This window comes from Oreochromis niloticus, linkage group LG11 (assembly GCF_001858045.2).
Source record: "Oreochromis niloticus isolate F11D_XX linkage group LG11, O_niloticus_UMD_NMBU, whole genome shotgun sequence".
Classification (NCBI taxonomy): Eukaryota; Metazoa; Chordata; class Actinopteri; order Cichliformes; family Cichlidae; genus Oreochromis; species Oreochromis niloticus.
The window spans coordinates 17,326,994-17,346,343 of NC_031976.2; the positions used below are offsets into that span (position 1 = coordinate 17,326,994).

At 39.7% G+C, this 19,350-nt stretch overlaps 2 protein-coding genes across 6 annotated transcripts in view; both read left to right on the top strand.

Annotated features, from left to right (window-relative positions):
* The first annotated feature begins 1,045 nt into the window (after positions 1-1,045).
* On the top strand, positions 1,046-14,899 carry si:dkey-79d12.5 (maternal B9.15 protein). Of its 4 annotated transcripts, XM_019366159.2 has the most exons (7): positions 1,056-1,111; positions 2,956-3,025; positions 9,551-9,656; positions 11,789-11,966; positions 12,066-12,203; positions 12,382-12,724; positions 13,689-14,899. In XM_019366159.2, the coding sequence occupies exons 1-7, from the start codon at positions 1,071-1,073 to the stop codon at positions 13,884-13,886; spliced, it is 1,074 nt and encodes a 357-aa protein (XP_019221704.1). In that variant the 5' UTR covers positions 1,056-1,070; the 3' UTR covers positions 13,887-14,899. The 4 variants fall into 4 exon arrangements, with proteins under 4 accessions (XP_025767249.1, XP_019221704.1, XP_019221705.1 ...); XM_025911464.1 differs by lacking the exon at positions 2,956-3,025 and having other exon boundaries at positions 1,046-1,111; XM_019366160.2 differs by lacking the exons at positions 1,056-1,111; positions 2,956-3,025 and adding an exon at positions 9,008-9,134.
* A 661-nt stretch (positions 14,900-15,560) lies between these two features.
* The window catches only part of kcnn4 (potassium intermediate/small conductance calcium-activated channel, subfamily N, member 4), a 22,434-nt gene continuing 18,644 nt past the window's right edge, over positions 15,561-19,350 (top strand). The window contains exon 1 of one of the 2 annotated variants that reach the window (XM_025911463.1): positions 15,561-16,248. In XM_025911463.1, the coding sequence (XP_025767248.1) occupies positions 15,961-16,248 (288 nt within the window). In that variant the 5' untranslated portion in view covers positions 15,561-15,960. The remainder of the gene's footprint in view (positions 16,249-19,350) is intronic. The other variant, XM_003458419.5, reaches the window with a different exon arrangement.

The following is a 19,350-nucleotide window of genomic DNA, read 5'->3' on the forward strand; positions in this document are numbered from 1 at the left end:
GAAAAAAGGTCTACTTTTCAACATTGTAACAGTTGAAATATGTTCTAGTTTGATTTACTATGAATTTAGAATTCCCTTTTTTGTCTTTTCTTCCAGATTGTTTTCTTTGATAATTTCATTAAAGTTTTCCTGTTGTTTTCCTATGTATGGGCCTCTGGCTTTTTAACTTTTAGCACCCTCTTGAGGTTAAAATACTTTGCCAAAGATGTTGGCTGATTGTCACCCAGTGGTAGAGTCAGCATCGGTCTGTTTTGGAGGCTCCAAGAATAAATTTGTTACATATTTTTTATTCTATGCAGACTGTCCCAATAACTCACTTTTTTAATATTGCAGCAACTGTTGGATAAGGCTTTTAGCACTTCAGAGAAAAGCTTTTACAGCTCTTATATGCAATTCTTGTGTCAAACTCTTTCTAAAAATGTGTTTGTTTGTTTTTTACTATACATGCACAGTATCAGTTACTGTGCATGTGTTGTAAAAAACAAACTGTCATGGGCTGGGTCTTTTGACCCAGCATGTTGAGTTTCATGCCTTTGTATTATGAAGTTTGTGTTTGTATAGTTGAAACTTCAGTTAGCTCTGTTTGAGTTCTGTTTTTTCTATCTAGGTTCCTCTCATGTCTGTCTCCCCACTATGTTGTTTATAGTGCAGTGTCCTCTGTGTTTAAGTCTTCCTCGCCCTTCGTGTGTTTCAATGATGTCTTTGTCTTCCTCCCGCCGTCTCCTCTTGTTTACATGTTTGTGTTTCATTCAGTCTGCCCTGTTTGTCTTGTGTAATCTCCTTGTCCATTTAGGTTCCGCTTGTGTCTCTGTCCTGTTTCCCTCTCTGTGTTTATGTGCATATGTCCCTTTTCTGTTCCCATGTTCCCCTTATGTTCATTCCTTGTCTCCTGCCTATCGTGTTTATCCATGTTCCCATGTTCCCTCGTTTAGTTTTGCTTCCCCTGTGATGTCATGTTCATTTGGATCAGCTGTTTCACCATGTGTTTTCACTTCCGCTGATCACCTCCTGTGTGCATTTAGTCTGTGAGTTTCATTCATTCCTTGTCCGGTCGTCTGCTATGTCATGCCATGCTACCAGGTCTTTGTGTAGTCAAGTTGTCACATTTAAGGTTTTTTCATGTTTATTTTCTCCTCGCCAGGTTTTTTCATGTTTAGGATGTTTCATGTTATCTTTCTGGTTTTCCCCAGCTTAGGTTATTGTTTTGCTTCAAATTGATTTCGCCTTTTATTTTTGTACTGCTTAATCAGCCATAATAAACGGCGCATTTTCTGTTAGAGTCAAGTTTTGTTTTTGCATAACTGCATTTGGATAATCCTCCTCACTCCACACAGTCAGCTTCCACCCGACTGTGACATGAACTTAGCACATGAAGCTCAAATTATGCAGTGACTGTATAAACTAAAAACCCTGCTGGCCCATGCCTACAGTTTTAGAAAAACTGCAAGAATTACAGGCCTTTCCTTCCACATTGCCATATGTAAAAGCATGATTTTACCTACCAATCAAACATTTTGTCTGGATAACTCTGGACAAATAGTAAAGGGGGATATCTGAAGAAAGATGAGGAAAAGGAAGATGTGTAATAAGATGGAATGAAGAAGATTACTAAGAATTAGTAACACAGCTGTATAACTTATTGAAGCAGAGTCACTGTAGCTGACTTTGTTGTGGATCATGCATGTGCAAGGCTGAACAAGTGATTCAATCAAATCAACCAGTGTGTCCAAAAACACCTAACTGCTACAGGCATCATCCAGATATGTTGAAATTAAAAAATAAACAAAACTGTATTCTCTGTAATCCTACTGAACTTTTATAATGGCCAGCATACATCAGCAAGAACAAGTTCGATTAAGCACTTTTCATTACAGTTCCCCTCTGTTCATACTCTCTTCTTGAATTTTACTAAAGAATTTTCCTCTGTATTAGAAGCTGTGTGATCGTCAGCCCACTGATCAGCTCGTCTTCACAAGGCTTGAGCAGACACTGATCAGGCTTCATGCTAGGAATGGAAACAGCACTCTGGGTGGCCCTCTTCATGTTGCCTAGCTAAAAATACATTTTCACAACATGAAACAACAAGTCAAACAAAATGAGTTCATTCTGAGTTGTGATTCATAGTAACATAGTATTGTTCCACAGCTTTTGCTCTAAGAGTGCAACCTTACTTACTTACTAATGTATTTTCTATGTATGTTTAGATTTAGTTTTTGAAGCAAGTATCTGCATTTCAGGGGATAGGAATTTTATTTCATTTAAAAAAAACTGTCAAGGTGGCTGTGTGTCAGTGCAGGTTCTCAGTAAGGCTGGGATTATATTTTCTGTGTCCCTGGCTCCACTCGGGTCTGCGTGACATATCTACATTAAAATTAACAAACTATGCATGCACCCCTGGCAGGTTACTTCAAAGGTACTTCAAGGAAGTATAACAGAAATGACTACAGGATTTCTGGGTCTCCTGCTGTGTCTGTGCCTACAATGGAGTACAATTGAGGCCTAACACTGTTGATATAATAGTCATCTTAAGAGTCTTGAATGCTTGAACTGAAGGCAGCTGGTTCTTGAAGATGCTTCATCCCATATCCAAAAGACTTCTTCAGTTCTGAAAACTGATCCAGGGTATTTAACTTCTAATGAAGCTGTTACTTTGTGGTGGTCCTGAGCTTAAGACCCAGTAACACCCTCAGACAGAAACTGGGAGGTTGAACTGCAATGCATAGAGTGCACTGACTGAGAGGTTTTCAGAAATGCTACCAACAGTCATCCTATGACATCATATATCACATTCTGTTTGGAAAGCTGTATACCATGACACACAAGGATCAGTTATAATATTAATAAGCACTGGTTCACAGCTAAGCTGGGGAGGCAGAGACTGGGAATGGAGAAAGTTTTGTGAAGTGGGAACACACAGGTACAGCCAGTCCAGTTTAATCCTATCGTTATCTTTAGGCCTGCTCAAAGAAGCGACACCAGTTCTCGGAAAACGACTTCCGCTCATGTCTGGAAAGGCCTCAAGCAGGTAAGCCTAAATCCCCACTCCACAAGCAACAATTCACATCTAGTCAACACAGTGAAAGACTGAAAGACTCCCAACCTCCACCCAGTACTTTTCACCCACGTCCCCATTTCACCACCTTGACCATTCATAATACAACAGGTCTAGACATCCCCCTTATTGGTCATCACTTCAGAGGACTCTCCCCAACTCCCACAGCTCTTTCAATATACTTTCAGTGGTTTCTTTTAGGACCCATAGTAAACTTCAACTGAATAAATAGTTCAATTTATCAATGCTACATGGATGGAACTTGCTTTTTTTTTTCTTTTTTGATTAATGCTTATTTTTAAAGTACTAATCAAAGCAGAACTAGAAAACAATATTGTGACATGATTAGGAACAAAGATATTTAAATTGGAATTTTAAAAAGCTCCTTGAAGATTATGACGAAAAATGTACTTGTGGGGTTTGCACAGACCCCAGTTGATAGGCTGAAGGTTAAAGGAGAAGGGACACATGGACAGAGAAGGTAGGTGGTTTGAGAAAGGAGTAAAGGAGTCCATCTACAGTTCATAATTTGTTAGACAAAGTGACAATGTTTGTAGTTTTGCCTGTATAAAACAATCAAAATGTGGTTGAAGTGCTGACTTTCTGCTTTAATTGAATGGGTTAAGTAAGAAAAAATAGTTCAGGACTTTAGGATTTAAGTCTTTAGTCATTTTTATTCATAGTCCTTTATTCTCAGAGGCTCAAACATATTTGGACAAACTAACATCAATATAAATGTAAATATTGTTTTATCACTTGAATGAAAATCCTTTGCAATCACTGACTGCCTGAAGTTTTGAACTCATGGACATCAAATACTGTTTCCTACCTTGAGATATTCTGCTAAGCCTTTACCTTCAGTTGATGCTTGTTTATCTGCACTCAGATTTCTATGCAATAACTGAAAACCATGTTCTCTTGAGTTGAGATCAAATGAGTGACTTAGTCATTCATGAATATTCAATTTCATTCCCTTAAAAAAAAACTCTTGTGTTGCTTTTGCAGTATGCTTTGGGTTATTGTCAGTGTTGGGTAAGTTACTTTAAATTAGTAACTTAGTTACATTACTAGTTACTTCTCTAAAAAAGTAACTCAGTTACTTCAAGTTACTCGTTACTTTCAAAGTAACTAGTTACTAGGGAAAGTAACTTTGGTTTTACTCAGAATTCTCTTGTTAATGTGTTGCTTCCGTAACTGGATACCCAGCCAGATTGCCAGTCTTCTAGCTTGCTTACTTGCCACAAGTGCACTGTGCCACCTACCAACAGAAAGGAAAAAATAATGTGCACATTTCCACGAGAGAAATTCCACGCCTGGACCGTCGTTGACCGCCGCCATGATTCTAGCCTACTTTTTACATCCAACACAAAAACTGCAGTCGTGATGCTTTTGATTGTACTCAGAACTTGGAAATTCTGCCTTCTGAATAGGAAGATGTAGGTAACACCAGACTGCAGATGAGCTGCATACAGAGCTGGACTGAGACAAAAAAATCATCCTGGGCATTTTGACTAGAGACCGGCCCACCATTATAGGAAAAATCATAAAGCCTTTGAATGAAAACAAACACTGTTGTGACAGTGATGTACACTGTTCTGATGGTATATATGTATCAATCTATCAATTGTTTGTTGCAAGACTCAGATAATTATTTTTTTAAAAGAGAGACATTTTAAATGAGAATAATAAAGAAAAGTATTTCCTTGTGCCCCCCTTTCCCTGTTAATGCACTACCTGGCCCCCTGGCAAAACTTTGCTAGACCCGCCCCTGCACAGTTACCAGCTGTCAGCTACGTAGAAAAGGATCCTGGTGTTATTTGTCTCTCAGAAACAGTTCATAACTTCCCTTCAACTCATTCATGTCACCTAAAAGGTAAACCTGTTTCTCCATCACCTGTTCAGCTCTGATGATTCAGTAAGGACATCTCCTGGTTTCATCTGCATGTTTCCCTCTCACCAGATAACCAAACTGATATCATGACCAGCAGCTTTACAGCTGTGGCTCCAGCAAACATCAGCTGATACTAGAAATTAATATTAAATAAATTCTAACAACAGCTGATCAAGCTTAAACGTGCTGCTGTTGTTTAACACGACATCCACTGGTTTCTTCTTTCTGGCGCAAAGTGGGCGATAAATAAACAAGAGAGAAAAGCCGATCAGCTGATCATTGATCAGTTTCATGATTGAAGTAGAAACGGGAGAGAATGAGAGAAGAAGAGGCAGCTGTGCAGCTTCAGCTTTGTGTCTTTTTCATTGTAGCTGAAGTCCGGGACAAACTGTGTTCCTTTTCACCTCAGTACGAAACGCGTAATATTTTCTCTGAATACCAGACGATTCTGTTTTTTACTGGACGGTTGGCAACTCTAATAATTAACCGTATGAACAAAATAAAGTTCAACATCAGTAACATAGCACCCACCCAGCTGTATAGAAACTCCGTCATGCTAGCTAGCACGCAGTACGAAAATGTCAGCATACCGAAAATAAACTCCACCTAAACTTGGTTTATATCTGACTCCGATAGACTGCAGGTCATAACTTCTTACCTGAAGTTCAGTTCACCTGACACGCGGACCGGCGGCCGCTTCGGGTCTCTCCTCTTGCCTCCCTTTTCCTTCATCCACCTGCTGGCCTCCACCACTTGCTAATGTTATTGAATCTGTGGAAGCTCCGCGATATCCACCACACGAAGTAACGAGTAACGAGCCTATCTAAATCCCAGTAACGAGTAACGCGTTCCTGGTTTTGGCATAATAACTAGTTACCGTGCTCGTTACCACAATAATAACGTAGTTACTGTAACGCGTTACTTAATAACGCGTTAGTCCCAACACTGGTTATTGTATATTTCCACTGTGAAGCTCTATCTGGTCATTTTTGTTGCGTTTCACAGAGTATGATCAGAGACTATTACCCTGTACACGTCACAGTTCATCCTGCTACTTCTATCAACAGCATTATTATCAGTGAATACTTTCACTGGCAGACATACATGCCCATGACATAAAATTGCCTCCACCATGTTTGCCAAATGATGTGGTATATGTGGGTTGATTCAACTGGGTTGATTCTTTGATTCTTTCTGGGTTGATTCTTTCTTTGTACTTCTTTCTTCTCAAGTTAATCCTGATTTAATGTCTTCAAATATGTTTTTCTGATATGTTCTGATGTTTACCTGCAAAAAAAATCTTCTTGATCTTAAGTGTAACCAGTGATTTGCACTTTGCTGTAATTCTTCATTTAAATTCAACAAATAAATTCAACCTCCTTGAGTTCTCAACTCGATTAGATGTTGGAAATCATTCTGTCATTATCCATTTTAGTTGTCATTTGTGAGCTTTCGGCCATTTGGTGTTTTTGAAATGACCAGGTCATGCCTTCTTTTTTGTAATTTTGACCACTCCTTAAGTTTTTGCTGTCGCTATGGTAGTTTTTAATTCATCACTTTTCATTGATATGGCTGCTTCCATGAAACTGGCCATGAAACTGCTTGTCAATAATCAAAGCTGAAAATCTGCACTTCAATCACATGTTCAACAGCTGATTTAAAATCCACTGTGATGGTGGGCAGAGGCAAAAATAAACTGTGTCTTTGTCTTAGGGATTATGGACCCAACTATATATCCACTTGAACTAACTGAAGCTAATAGTCTACAACACCAAATACCAGCCACCTATAAAACAATTCTGAGATCTCTTTCTATGTGTTTCATAACCCCCATTCACACATTGAATTATGCGACTTTAGTGATGGCAGGGTGGTGAATTGTCTCATGGATAATTCACACCTGGGTTCATGCTACCCCACCCTTTAACTGGCTTTGTGACCCCTAATGATGACAGGGTGGGTCAACGACTCTCAAGACGACCATTTCTAAAGACAACTATCCCATTAAAGGCTAAATATCTGAGACCTCCCATTAGCTTTTAGAACTGAAACAAACTCAAGAGATAACTGTTTTACTGGCAGCTAGAAATGCTATGACTGAGTTGGTTGTGTGTGTGTGTAGCAGGGGGTCTTCATGAATTTTATACACTGACGTCCTTCCAGCCTTAAGCTGTTAGAATGAGCTGTTCTAATGACCTAAATAAACCTGAAACCTGTTTGTTTTAATGGCTTCAATGTATAAAATTCATGAAGACCCCCTCCTACACACACACACTAAACCAACTCCCAGTTTGGGGTTTGGGAGACAGAAACTCTGTTTTTTCTCCAGATCAATCTTAAAACTTTGATTTTTGTTAAAGCTTATAGTTTAACATTTGTACTTCCCTTAGGACTAATTAGCATCTATCTATATCTGTCAGTCACTTTATAGATGCTGCTTAACCAACCAAGCTTGCATGACTTTACTGACAACTTCACCCTAAAAATAAATAAATTTCTAGTATAGATCTCCCTCCTCAGAGTTCCTTTAAAGCAAAATTTAAAAAAAAATAATAAAGAAATTTTAAAAGATAAACTAAAATAAAAAGAACAACGATTTTTGGCCGTCATAGACCTGAGCCAATAATTTTTAATTAAAGTGTAAGAAAAATGTATAAAATACTAATTTGCTTAAATAATTAGTCACCAAAGAAAATGTTTGGTATAAAATTAATGAATGATACATTTCATTTGATCAATTACATTAAATCTAATGTTTCCCGTTGTACTTATGTACCAAATTTTCACAGAAGATCTACATGTGATGAAATTACTTAAAGTCAGCATTTTGGGCATTAACATTTTTCAGATCGGTCCACAATTGCTTCAGACCAGTGAGTCTAATGTTTTAATTATATTTTTATGTAATTAAAAGTTGAAAAAGTTAACATCCCACATTTTTAATCTGTAAATGACCATTAAAAATATCCAAGTTTGACTTCAGTGAAAGTGAGTTCAGCACAATAGCACCACCCACCCATTCTAGTTTATTTGGTGTGTAACAGTTATGCAAATCAACCTCTTGAGCAGTTAAATAGTTGTAGGATACCGGCCAAGTCACTTTCCACCAGAGGAACACTGACAAACAGCGCTCACCTCAAACTAAATCTCTGCTCCCGATTGTAAGTAAAATTTTGATTTCCATCGTTAGTTGTGATAAACACTTTTAATTGGTTTCTTTCATTTGGTTATCTTTTGAAAATGTCCTCTTTTCATGTCCGTGTGAACCTGGATATACTATCATTATATCCACGGTTCTATCAGACAGGTTTTTTAGATTCGTCTCAGCAACCCTGGTTACTGTCTTGCACGAGACCAATAGTTTTACTTCTTCTCTGTTCCTGTAACTCTTTAGTCATTAATTTGCGTTATCATTCACACTTTGTCGGACTTTTTAGTCTTAGCCACATTCAGACATGCGCGTTTGGTTTTCTATATGTTATATGGGTATGTCACTTTCCGTAAGGACCTGAAATTGACAGAACTGGTCATTATGGGGGTGTCCCAGTCCATTTTCAGTACTTATGTTGGCCAGGGTAATTACTACATGTATTCCAACTTATTTGTGTTTATATTTGTTACAAACTGCGGCCCTTTTATCCAGGTTTGTCCAGGATTTCAATCGCAGTAAAACTTGACCGTGACATATATAAAAATTATATTATATAAAAATCTCAGATGTAAAGCCACAATAATCTCTCCAAAATCACAAGCCTTTACCCCTCATTGGCATTAAACTGTAAGTTAAATTTAACACACACTTAAAATTTCTACAAATTTACAAGATAAATCAGCCTCTAACAGCAACAACACCTTAACGGTCTTAAGCGACCCGTTTACTTAAGAAACCCAGAGACTGGCTCAGTTATTAAGGTGATTTTCAAATTTACTCGTCAAGTTCATCTCACCTTATATAAGCTCATCATTGTACTAATTAAGTTATTTTCAAATGTAGCACGGCCTTCAGTTCCAAAATCAGTTCCAGTTTCCCGAGACAGAGAGGGTGAGAGAGGTGGTAGGCGTGGGCGTGGGGGAGTACTGTACTACTTATGCAAATGGTCACCATAGCAATGCAGCCCGCCGTTAGAATCGGTTACAAGTAATAATTAGCCTACGAACAGTTAATTAAGTCTGCTGCTAGTGAAGCTTCAGGTATGTAACAATCAAACATGTAAATCCATAAAAAAGTAACTTCATAATGATATATGATTATATGATTCACAGGAACGCATTCCCTATGTGACATGTATGTGGCTGTGGGGTACAGTTAATTACAATCCTGGGTTTGTTTGTATAGGACATAGTTGCTAAGCGCTTCACAGTTTGGGTGAAACCACACCTTTAAGAGGTGAGGACACTATTAGGTACCCCCCCCCCCCCCCCATACACACCTCTTCCGCCTAGAAAAGCAGCAGGATGAGTGATTTCGCTCTCTTTCACGCTCATCAGCTGTTTACTCCGGTATTCCATATTTGGGCCGGGCGGGCACTCGTCACTGCTTGCTCACGACACAGAGCGAAGGAAGTGAGTCACGCTGACGGTAATCCTACGTCTCTGTTGCTTTACAGCCGAAGAGAACAAGGAAGGAACGTGCCGCCACGAGAGTTCCAGCGCATCAGTACGGAGGGGCAGAAAACTACAGCAGGAGGACACCGACAATAACTCGGTTAAAACGTGAGTACTCACTTCTGTACTTCTAACTAATTGGCACTAACTAATTTTATCGCGTTTAGTTGTTTAATGTGGTGAAGTTTTGTCGGCTGTGTTAAGTCGGTTTGTTGTTGTAAATTTTATTTGATTGTATTTTATCCGGTCACTTAATGTTTTTTTAAACATTTTATTTATCTAATCTCATCTCCGGAAATAACCCCCACCCAAAAAATACATTGTTTATTAATTGTTAATTAGTACATCGTTTAACTGAGCTGCCTACAGCTGTACGCTTCTCGTCACAAACTTTCTGAATTTCCATTTGGGGGTTTCCGCACCGCCTGAAAACTCAAGCGCGTTATTTCCACTAAGTAGTGTGACGTTCCCTTCATCACAGCTGGCTGGAGGATATACATTTTTCGCTTTCTTATATTCTTTGTCTGCCTTTTTTCATTTTCTGTCCCAACGGCCCACAAGCACGTGAACACGCATTGCGCCGCGTTCTCATCTGCGGGCGCGGGGAGAATATCGACGAAACCGCTCCTAAAAAATGGCTCAACTAATCTTTCCTTAACAGGGCAACATTTTAACAGAGTTTCGCCCTCGTAGTTAAACATTAAAGACCGCAGTATAAGCAGCTGGAACAAGCCAGCGCCTGAAAATAGGTCAAGTTGTTCCAAACAAAACTGTATCAGAGTTTTGCGGATAATGACAGCCGCTCGCCTTTAAACGAGCACAGTAAACATGGTGTGCAGACTGAGAAGCTACCTCATTTTCGAGCTCACCTAACTTGTGATTATAGAGAAGTAATCAGAGAAACAAACACCCCGAGTGACGCGTTTAAGTTCCTTCAAAACGTAAATCATTCATCTGTATAATGCCAAATGAACGTGTAAGACCATCTGTCTTCAGTAGCATGCTGTTACATTTTGTCAATAATCATCCAATTATAAGGACAAAAGTTCAAGATAAACCATGGATTTAAAATAAGAACATCAGTTTTAAAACAACCTTTTATAAATAAAACAAAGCGTTATTACAGGCATTACTTACTCATTGTTCGACAGTAACTAAAATCACTGGTTCAAGTGTCTAAAAATGAAGGTGTAGGCCTGCTATAAAAAGGAAAATGTGTATCGTTGAGGTTTGATCTAAAAAAACCCCCCCAGAAAACAATGTTTATATTCAAATCTGCAGATGTGTGGTTTAAACAGCTGTTGCGGTGGCATGTACCACAATCGTTGAAGCAATTCTTAAGATATTATGCTGTTTTTAATGGCCTTAAAGTCTCTTAGCGCTGGTAAGGGTCTACTCCAGGCACGGTCACCCAAACCATATTGACTCTTCATTGCGGTTCTAAAGATTCTGGCCTACCCCTGTTTACCTCACGGACAAATTATAAACTGGAACGTCCGAACTGGTGTTTTATCATCTGACGGTGATAACACATCGATGCTCTCATAGTTCATGCTACAGCAAAACATTTGTTAGGGATTTAAAGTTGCTGTTTGCATCACAGGCTCACGGGTACCCGTAAGGGAAGGCTGTGGCTCCATGTAGTAGAGAAAATAATAATTTTCTGTGACAACACATTACCCAGACTGAAGAGTGGCGCATTACAAGCCGCAATAACAAAGTACAGTTTGCACCTCAAAAGTTCAAGGATGGACTTTCTTGTCAGGGATAACAGGAAGATGTTAGCACAGTCAGCTGGTTTGTCTGCAAAGTTGGCCAAAGCCTTGGCCTAATTGAGCACATTTTTTCTCTTTCTGGTCAAGTTGACACTGACACTCAACCCAAAACAGACATGCTATCAGAAAATAAACAGCACAATGACCTCATTGAATTTGCATTGTCAAATTACATGGATGTCAACTTGGCGGCAATAGTTTGCATCTGATTTGCCCGTGTACAAACTTTATCTTTTTGTCGGCACGGAGCATGGCAATATATGTAAAATTCACTCAGGAGATCTCACCCACGCTCAACACTCCCCTGAAGGCAAAGAAAAATAAATATACACTTCAGGGACAACTGCACAGGGAAGTGTGATAACTGAAGTTCACGGTCTTCCACACCACACTGAAGTCATAGCAAAACACATGCACAGAATCACATGGATAAATTGTGTGGTTTTCTTCCTTCTTTGTCTACAGTCACCATGAAGCAAGAGATCAAGGCCGGGGTGGACTTCCTCAAACGAATGGCTGTGACACGTGGTGACTTAGACGGGGCCAAAGCAGAGTTGTTTGCAGAAAATCTTCAAAAACTTCTATGTGAAAAATACAAGGACCACTGGTACCCCGACTGTCCCAGCAAAGGCCAAGCATTTAGGTAATCATCGCTGTTTAAACATTTACACAGTGGTCAGTGAGTGACTTTTTCCTGCAAAGAAAGAAGGCGCCTAACTTTTAATTCCTGAACTTTTCACAGATGCATTCGCATAAACAGAAGCATACCCTGTGATGAAGTGGTGTTGCAGGCCTGCAAAGAGACTAACATCATGCCCACCAGCCTGGGATTTCCATCCGAGATGACTCTGTGGATTGATCCGCTGGAGGTGTCTGCAAGGTGAGTCACCGGGTGCCTGCAGAGGCAGACAAAGAAGCAGCCGTTTCTCAGTCTGTTCTCTTGTGAACGAGTCACAGTTGTGATGCAATATATGAAAAAATAAGTGCAAACTTGTATGAAGTCACAGGCTGGAAAATGGGTGGCATGACTTAAAAATCATCTACTCCCTTCTTCACAGATCCAAAGAGAACAACAGTCCCTTTAAAGTTGCTTCTTTCGACAAAGAGGAGGAAGATGAGAATGAAGAGTGTGTGAAGGATGACCTGGATGTGTCCTCGCTGGACTCGCTAAGCCAGGAGACTTCAGATTACCACTCTGCCACATCTTCGGATTGTGGTTCAGCTGCATCGAGCGACACGGAGGAGGAGGCAAAAGACGGGGATGTGCAGGGAGAAAAAGAAAAAGAAGGGCGGGTTGCCGAGAAGGGAAAGATGGACGAAAGCTGCAAAATAACCATGGTGCCCAGGATTCGAAAGCCACATGAAGATGGATCAAACAGGGTCAAATACCCAAGAAATATGGTAAGTTTTTCTTGCTTTCTTTTTTCTTTTCTTTTCTTTTCTTTTCTTTTCTTTTCTTTCCTTTTCTTTCCTTTTCTTTTCTTTTCTTTTCTTTTCTTTTCTTTTAACAATCTGTTGGACATCTGTTTACCACAATGCTTCTTAGAGCAATTATCTAGGTGGCCAAACCCGTGTCTACATTAGTAAAAGAAAAGCACACTAATTAACAATAGTGCTGTAGGAAATGACTTCTTTGTCACAATGAACCTGAGTACAGTAGTCTGTAGTCAGAAAAACCCACATGCAGCATCCAGCTGCCACAAACATACACTTACAGACTCTCATCACATATCAGTTCAATTCAGTTTAATATAGCGCTTTCACCATCAGCAGTGATCAACATCTGTTGATCATCTCAAGGCAAACACCTAGCGTAAAGACCCCACAATAATAAAGAGACAACCCCAACAATTAGATGACCCCACTTTAAGCAAGCACTTGGTGAGAGTGGGAAGGAAAAACCCAGGAAGAACCTGTTTCCATACCTTTTGTAAATTATTTTAGCTGGCCATTCATGAGGTCTTGTTGATGAGGATTTCCAGTAATGGAACGACCTCTGAGAGTTGAATGAGGACACTGAGGCTATTTTGTTTTTTTTTGTTTTTTATTTTTTCCCTCTTAGTTAATTCACCTATTATATAGAATTAATGGCTTTAATAACCTATGCAGCTGAAAAATTCTGTATGAAATAAGTGTGACTTGTATGTGAATTATACATGATCCAGTTTTAAGGATTTATGGCCTTGTTGTTAGCAACCGTATAGGTCCAGTGTTGTGATTTATTGGATTTGTTTTTGTTGAAACTGGCCTTATCTCTTTTGGATTAACTGACTCACGCTCACACAAGGATTCATCACATATGGAAAAAATGTGTCTGTTACCATCCTTTCAAATTTCACTCAATCCAATCTTTGTCTCTGTTCAGGTGCCTCCTAACCTTCAGGTCATCTACCACCCTACACCAGCGTGGCCTCAGTACAAGAAGCGTGCTCCAGTTTTCCTTAGCACCGTGCCACCACCTCCAGCCCAGCAGGTTGTTGGATACTACGTTGTGCCGCGCACCTTTCCGCAGTTCATCATCCCTCAGGCTCCCCTGCAACCATGGCGAGCAGGGAAGGAGTAGACCAATCGTGAACTATGAGGAGGGCAAGTTTGGGGGCATTATTAGCATTATAAGCTGAGCGTCTGATGTCAGGCCTGAGTACAGATCTACTCGGACCAAAAGGTTTAGCTGTACAGTTTAATTATTCCTTTTATAATCAGAATTTTTTTTCTTTATTTTCCTTTGTCAACGACGGCTGTTACTCTGCACAGGGATACCCCACAGCTCAAGTGAAAACTGCTCTTTGAATCTGTTGTGTTTGCACTGCTGCTTTTGTATTGATGAGCTGTACTCAACAAGAACAACATCAGTCACTGGGTGCTTGAAGTTGAACTCAGGAATTCTCAGCAATATGTTTAATGCCAAAGTATGTCTTTTTTTTAAAAAAAACCATATTCTACCACCTGTAAATCTTTGCAGGGTGTAAAAGTCACAGTTAATCACTGTGAAATGTGATTCAGGGTTTTTAAACTACTGTAGCAATAGTGACAATATCTGTATATTAAGTAGAAGAGGCTATTTTTTTTTTTTTTACTAAGCTGCTTGTAAATATTACCACATCTGATGAGCACTTTATAATCGTATATTTGTTGTAATTTATTCAGCCACCAATGGATGGCAGTCAAGTCACATACAGTCAGTTATATATATATTTCAAACTTTGGTTGTACTTTAGAAACTTCACTTTTCCAAACGTGAACATGTTTATTTAAGCAAGCCTATTTCAAATAAAAAAACAAAACAGTGACATAAGCGTTCTGTATATTACAGCAGAAAGCGTTTAAGCTATTAAGGCCGTGACTTTTTTTTTTTATTGTTCCTTGCTTGCTATGATGTCCTGCTACAGCTTTATAAACCATGAATTGTTACGCTTCATTTTTTATTTATTTACATTTCACGCTTACGCGTTATTGATTTTGTTCTTAGTTCTTGCTTGAGCCGGTTGTTTTATTGCATAAGATACAGCTTTTACTGAAATCATTGTTCTGACATGAATTGTACTTTTCAGTAAAGTATTTGCTGTTGCGTTTAAATCCTGTTTGTGTTTCTTCTTTTTTATTCACTTGGCTGGGAAATCACCTGTATAAAGTGTATCCTCGGGTAGAACTCTTACTACCGTCAGCGGAACAGCAGGATCTGGTTAGCGGAAGTACTCCGGTGCGTTGGATGCGTCACGTTGCCCAAGGTCATGACGCTGTTCCTCCAGAGTCAGTTGAAAGAGTTTTAGGGGAAAGGCTTTTTTCTCACTTTTTGTGTAGTCTATTTGGGGACTTACCTGTGCAGTTTAGGAAATATGGAGACATCGAAATCAAAGGGCACAGTTACAGGAATGTTTTCAAAATGACAAAAAAAAAAACAAAAAAACATGATCAGGTAGAAATGGAATAGTGACAGCAACGATGTTAGTGAACCTTGACTACTGCTAGTAGAATATAATATAACCTAGTGCAACTCATCCCCGCCATGGCTCTGTAGCTATTGTGAAACTTGCGCACTCCAGATTGCATTGCGTCAGAATCAAATTAAAAGATTGAAATGAAAGCACGCAGGTTACATAACTGAATTTCCATACATTTGCCGTTTTATCTCAATTAAAATAACAATCATTGGATTTTTTCTCTCCACTCCCTCATCATCAAATAAAGAAATGTACGAAGGTTTATCTCATTTCACTGCACCTGCAACCTTCCTGTGCTTCACTGCAAAGAGAGTGCGCCACGCACGTGACGAGCGCGTCCACCCGCGCACAAAGAATGCGTTTGTATCAGATCAGCGCACACTCTTAAATAATAAGACATGCAAATAAGAGCGCAAAGTCCGCTGCAGTGTGTTGATGGCGGTGCGCGCGATCAGTGCGCGTAACCGCTCCGCGCCGGTTGGGCTGGAGCGGTGATTGTGGAGTAGACCCGAGAGTTTTGGTAAACCCGCATCGTGGATGAGGAACGCACGTGAGAAGGGCCTGCTACACGACTCTCCCATCGGACTATGCCTTACCCACCTCTGGAGGAGAGCAACAGGGAGAGCATAGGACGGGACAGCTCAAGGCGACGACAGGGAGAGGGGAGCAAGCGGGCGTCTCGTGTGCGCTCCGGAGATGGAGATGACAAACCGCAGCCTACACGGCGACTCCAAAGTCGACTGCGTGAGCTGCGATGGCCTGATCAGCCGAAACTGTGGGGACTCCGCAGACGTGTCGGTGCCACTGACACTCCCCGGGAAACGGACAACTCACATGGAGGGAGACGACCTTTACAGACTTCGAGACAGAAAATTATTACTGGAGGATAAAAAGCGTCTGTGCGCGTGGGCTCTGGGCACCGCTCTCTTCGGGATACTGCTCATGATAATCCACGCAGAAATATGTCCCTATGTTTACACTCCGGTAGGTTTAAGACACGAAACACCCCAGTGTCTTTCAGACATTATATCCACACCGAAATCCAAAGCTTACATTTGAAATTAAACTAAATGTTTAACCATAAAACTTTATCTTGTATAGTTCGCTACCTTCGTCATGTCTATGTCAGCTTCTTATTATGTGGATTCATGTGAATATTTTTCTTAAAAGATCTTAAAGCCCACGCTAGAAGTGATGTGACACATTGCTCTTTTGCGCATGTTGTAAAGCGTTTAAATGATAGCACCTACTCTGCATTTGCAAAGTTAGTCCTCCTCTTGTTCAGCCCTTCTCTGGAAAGAGCAGACAAACCTCTGACAGCAACATTAAGCCCACTTTCTATTTTCAGGAGCTCGCTTTATTATTGTTTGCCTTTGGACTCATACTCAGTTGATAAATTAACAAATGAACACTACTACCTTAATTCAGAGGAACTAAAGCCTGTAAATACCTGTTCTGCTGCAGGCAAGCACCACCTCAAATCAATGTCAAAAACAATAATACACACCTAGATTAGATTTTTTTTAGAAGCACATTCCAGTACACAGCTTTTCATGACTAATTTCTTGGTTAGCAGACAACACAAACCGTTTGCAGCTCAACAGCATAATCTGCACCTGGTCTTTGAACCTCTGTGACCTGCTGATTAGTTAGTTCATTTCCAGACAGTCTATTTGGTAGCACAGACTCATGACATTAACATGCAGATCTCAGTGGATAACAACGCCACTCTACACAATCAGCAAATGATTGACCCCTCCCCCAGTACACGCCAGTTCCACATGTGGAAAAAAGCTACCACGTGTGCTGCAGAACATCAGACCACATCCATGCTGTGAAGTCAGGGATTGATCATGCTGTCAGAGAGCCTCACATTTCTAATACACACCAGGTACACCACTCTGTCTGTTACATTCAATGAGATTGATCTGGAGAAATTATGATGGTGAAACTAAATGTACTGGCATAAATATGAGTTCAGAATTTCAGTTTACAAATATGAACCAAGAACAGGTGCTGTTCAACTGCTCCTAACAGCAGGCATCGGCTTTGGTATGATGGAAATGCTGATGCATTGGAAAAGTGTTCTCTGCCCACAGTAAAAGCATATTATTTTGGAGAGGCTTTAGTTCTGATTTAACCATAGCTTATATAACTCATGCCAGGATTCATACTTTTTTGTAGCTTCATACAGTGCCAAAGTCATGAATGTGAGCTGCACCATGGACTCTTGGGGAGGGGTTGGGATTTTTTGATCATATAACAGCAGCGTTAATCAAACATAGCATCTATATCTTTCCCTGGAAGTGCGCCATATATTATTATTTGTTTTTATGTCATTTTTATGTATGCTTCAGCATATATTTGGAACAGTCCTATTAAAGTTAACAATCGTCTACAAAGTTATATTCAAGCAAACCTTTTTCGTGATTATGCACAAAAACAAGGCTATTTATGGAACGTTTTTCCACATTTCTCCTCTTCCCCTGCAGCATGATTGTTAACGGTACTTCAGGCGATCTTTCCACATCATTTAGTGTATAATTACAGCGTTTGCATGGCCAGTCTAATGGTCTCTCTGTCTTGACTTCGGTTGTTCTAGTTGCCAGGGGGGTGCACTTTGACTTGGATGTGACCTTGTGTCATCTTTTCTGCTGCTTTTTTAATTAACTGGCTTTTACAGTTTGAAACAAGTTCCATGCACCAAGACTGAAAATGTGAGCATTCGATCATTATTGCACGCATTTGAGTGATTCTGAGATTGCAGGTCAAAAAAAAAAGTCAGAGTTGGTGACAGATTGGTCCGCCTGAACATAAATGGGAGATTTTTGTCTCATACAGGAAACATCATTTGGTTAGACAGCCCATACATTTTTATAGCATCCTATTGTTGTAAGAAACAGCACCTCTCACTAATCATTACTTTGCAGATTATATTTAAACTTAGTCAAAAAGCATCCCGTGTGCCAAGCAGGTGAAAGTCCTGATAATGAATGTTAATATCATTATCGCAACTTTAACGTGGCTACATTTCATCCACTAACTACACTGACTTTTTTTAAAGAACAGGATGTGTAGTACTTGCAGCACACCCACACAGCTGGCTTGCACAGCCTACATTTACATAAGTAAAATTCAAAAGAGAAAGCTTTACATCACTTTTAACCCATATCAATCAAAAGCAAAACTCACACAGAAGTCATTTCCACTATGGGGATTGGGTCACGGCTACCAAGTGTGGGTGCCCTGCATGTGTGAAAAAAGAATTTCTCCCCCGTTTTGTTTGATCTTTGATTAGATGATCCATTTTTGCTGATTATTTTGCTGTGATGAGTTTAATGTTTCGGTGGTTGCTTTTCCTGTTTCATTTTTATGAATCTACATTGCCTGCAAATTAGCTGCTGATAGTGAACATAGGTTTGCATGGTTATGCCCTTTGCACTAAGAAACTTGGGCAGTCACTGGCATTCTTTGAAAATATGAACACACAGCATGCGTATATCATCAGGATGGGTGGTGAGCCTGAGGCTTGGTAGGTATAATGTAGACCTCAAACAAAGGTGGCAGCTTGATTAAGATGGATTTTATTTCGTTTACTGCTTTCCTTTAGTGGGATGGTAGTTTGGAGGTTAGTACTGTTGCCTCATGGCATCAAGGTCCTGGCTTCAGATCCAGGGTGGGCATAGGGTGACTCTAAATTAACCGTAGTTATAAATGTGAGCATGAATGATTGTCTGCAACCCTGAACTGGACAAGTTAAAGAAGATAAATGGATGCTTCCCTTCATTTGGTTGAATTTTTGGGGGTAATTACTATTATTTCTTTAAACATTTGTTAGCAAATGCTTTAATTTTTCACCTACTCTTGATTTAAGACTTACTCAGCAAACATTCACTTTATAATTTTCCGTTTCTAAATAATATATTCTGAACTCATATGGGCATATGGAACAACAGAGAGATTTCAATGTATATCACCAACTAGACAGCAGGAATGTAAAAAAAAAATGGGATGAAGAGGTAGTAAAAACAAAGCAACATCTCTCTGATGTTAAGAATGCAAGATTTTATTTTTTTTTACCTTTTC

Bases quoted from the DNA above. Each gene is read 5' to 3' on its own strand.
- si:dkey-79d12.5 (XM_019366159.2), top strand. From the start codon at position 1,071: ATGCTACCAGGTCTTTGTGTAGTCAAGTTGTCACATTTAAG. The intron at 9,657-11,788 runs GTGAGTACTCAC...CTTTGTCTACAG, and splicing joins GACAATAACTCGGTTAAAAC to TCACCATGAAGCAAGAGATC. The intron at 12,725-13,688 runs GTAAGTTTTTCT...GTCTCTGTTCAG, and splicing joins TCAAATACCCAAGAAATATG to GTGCCTCCTAACCTTCAGGT.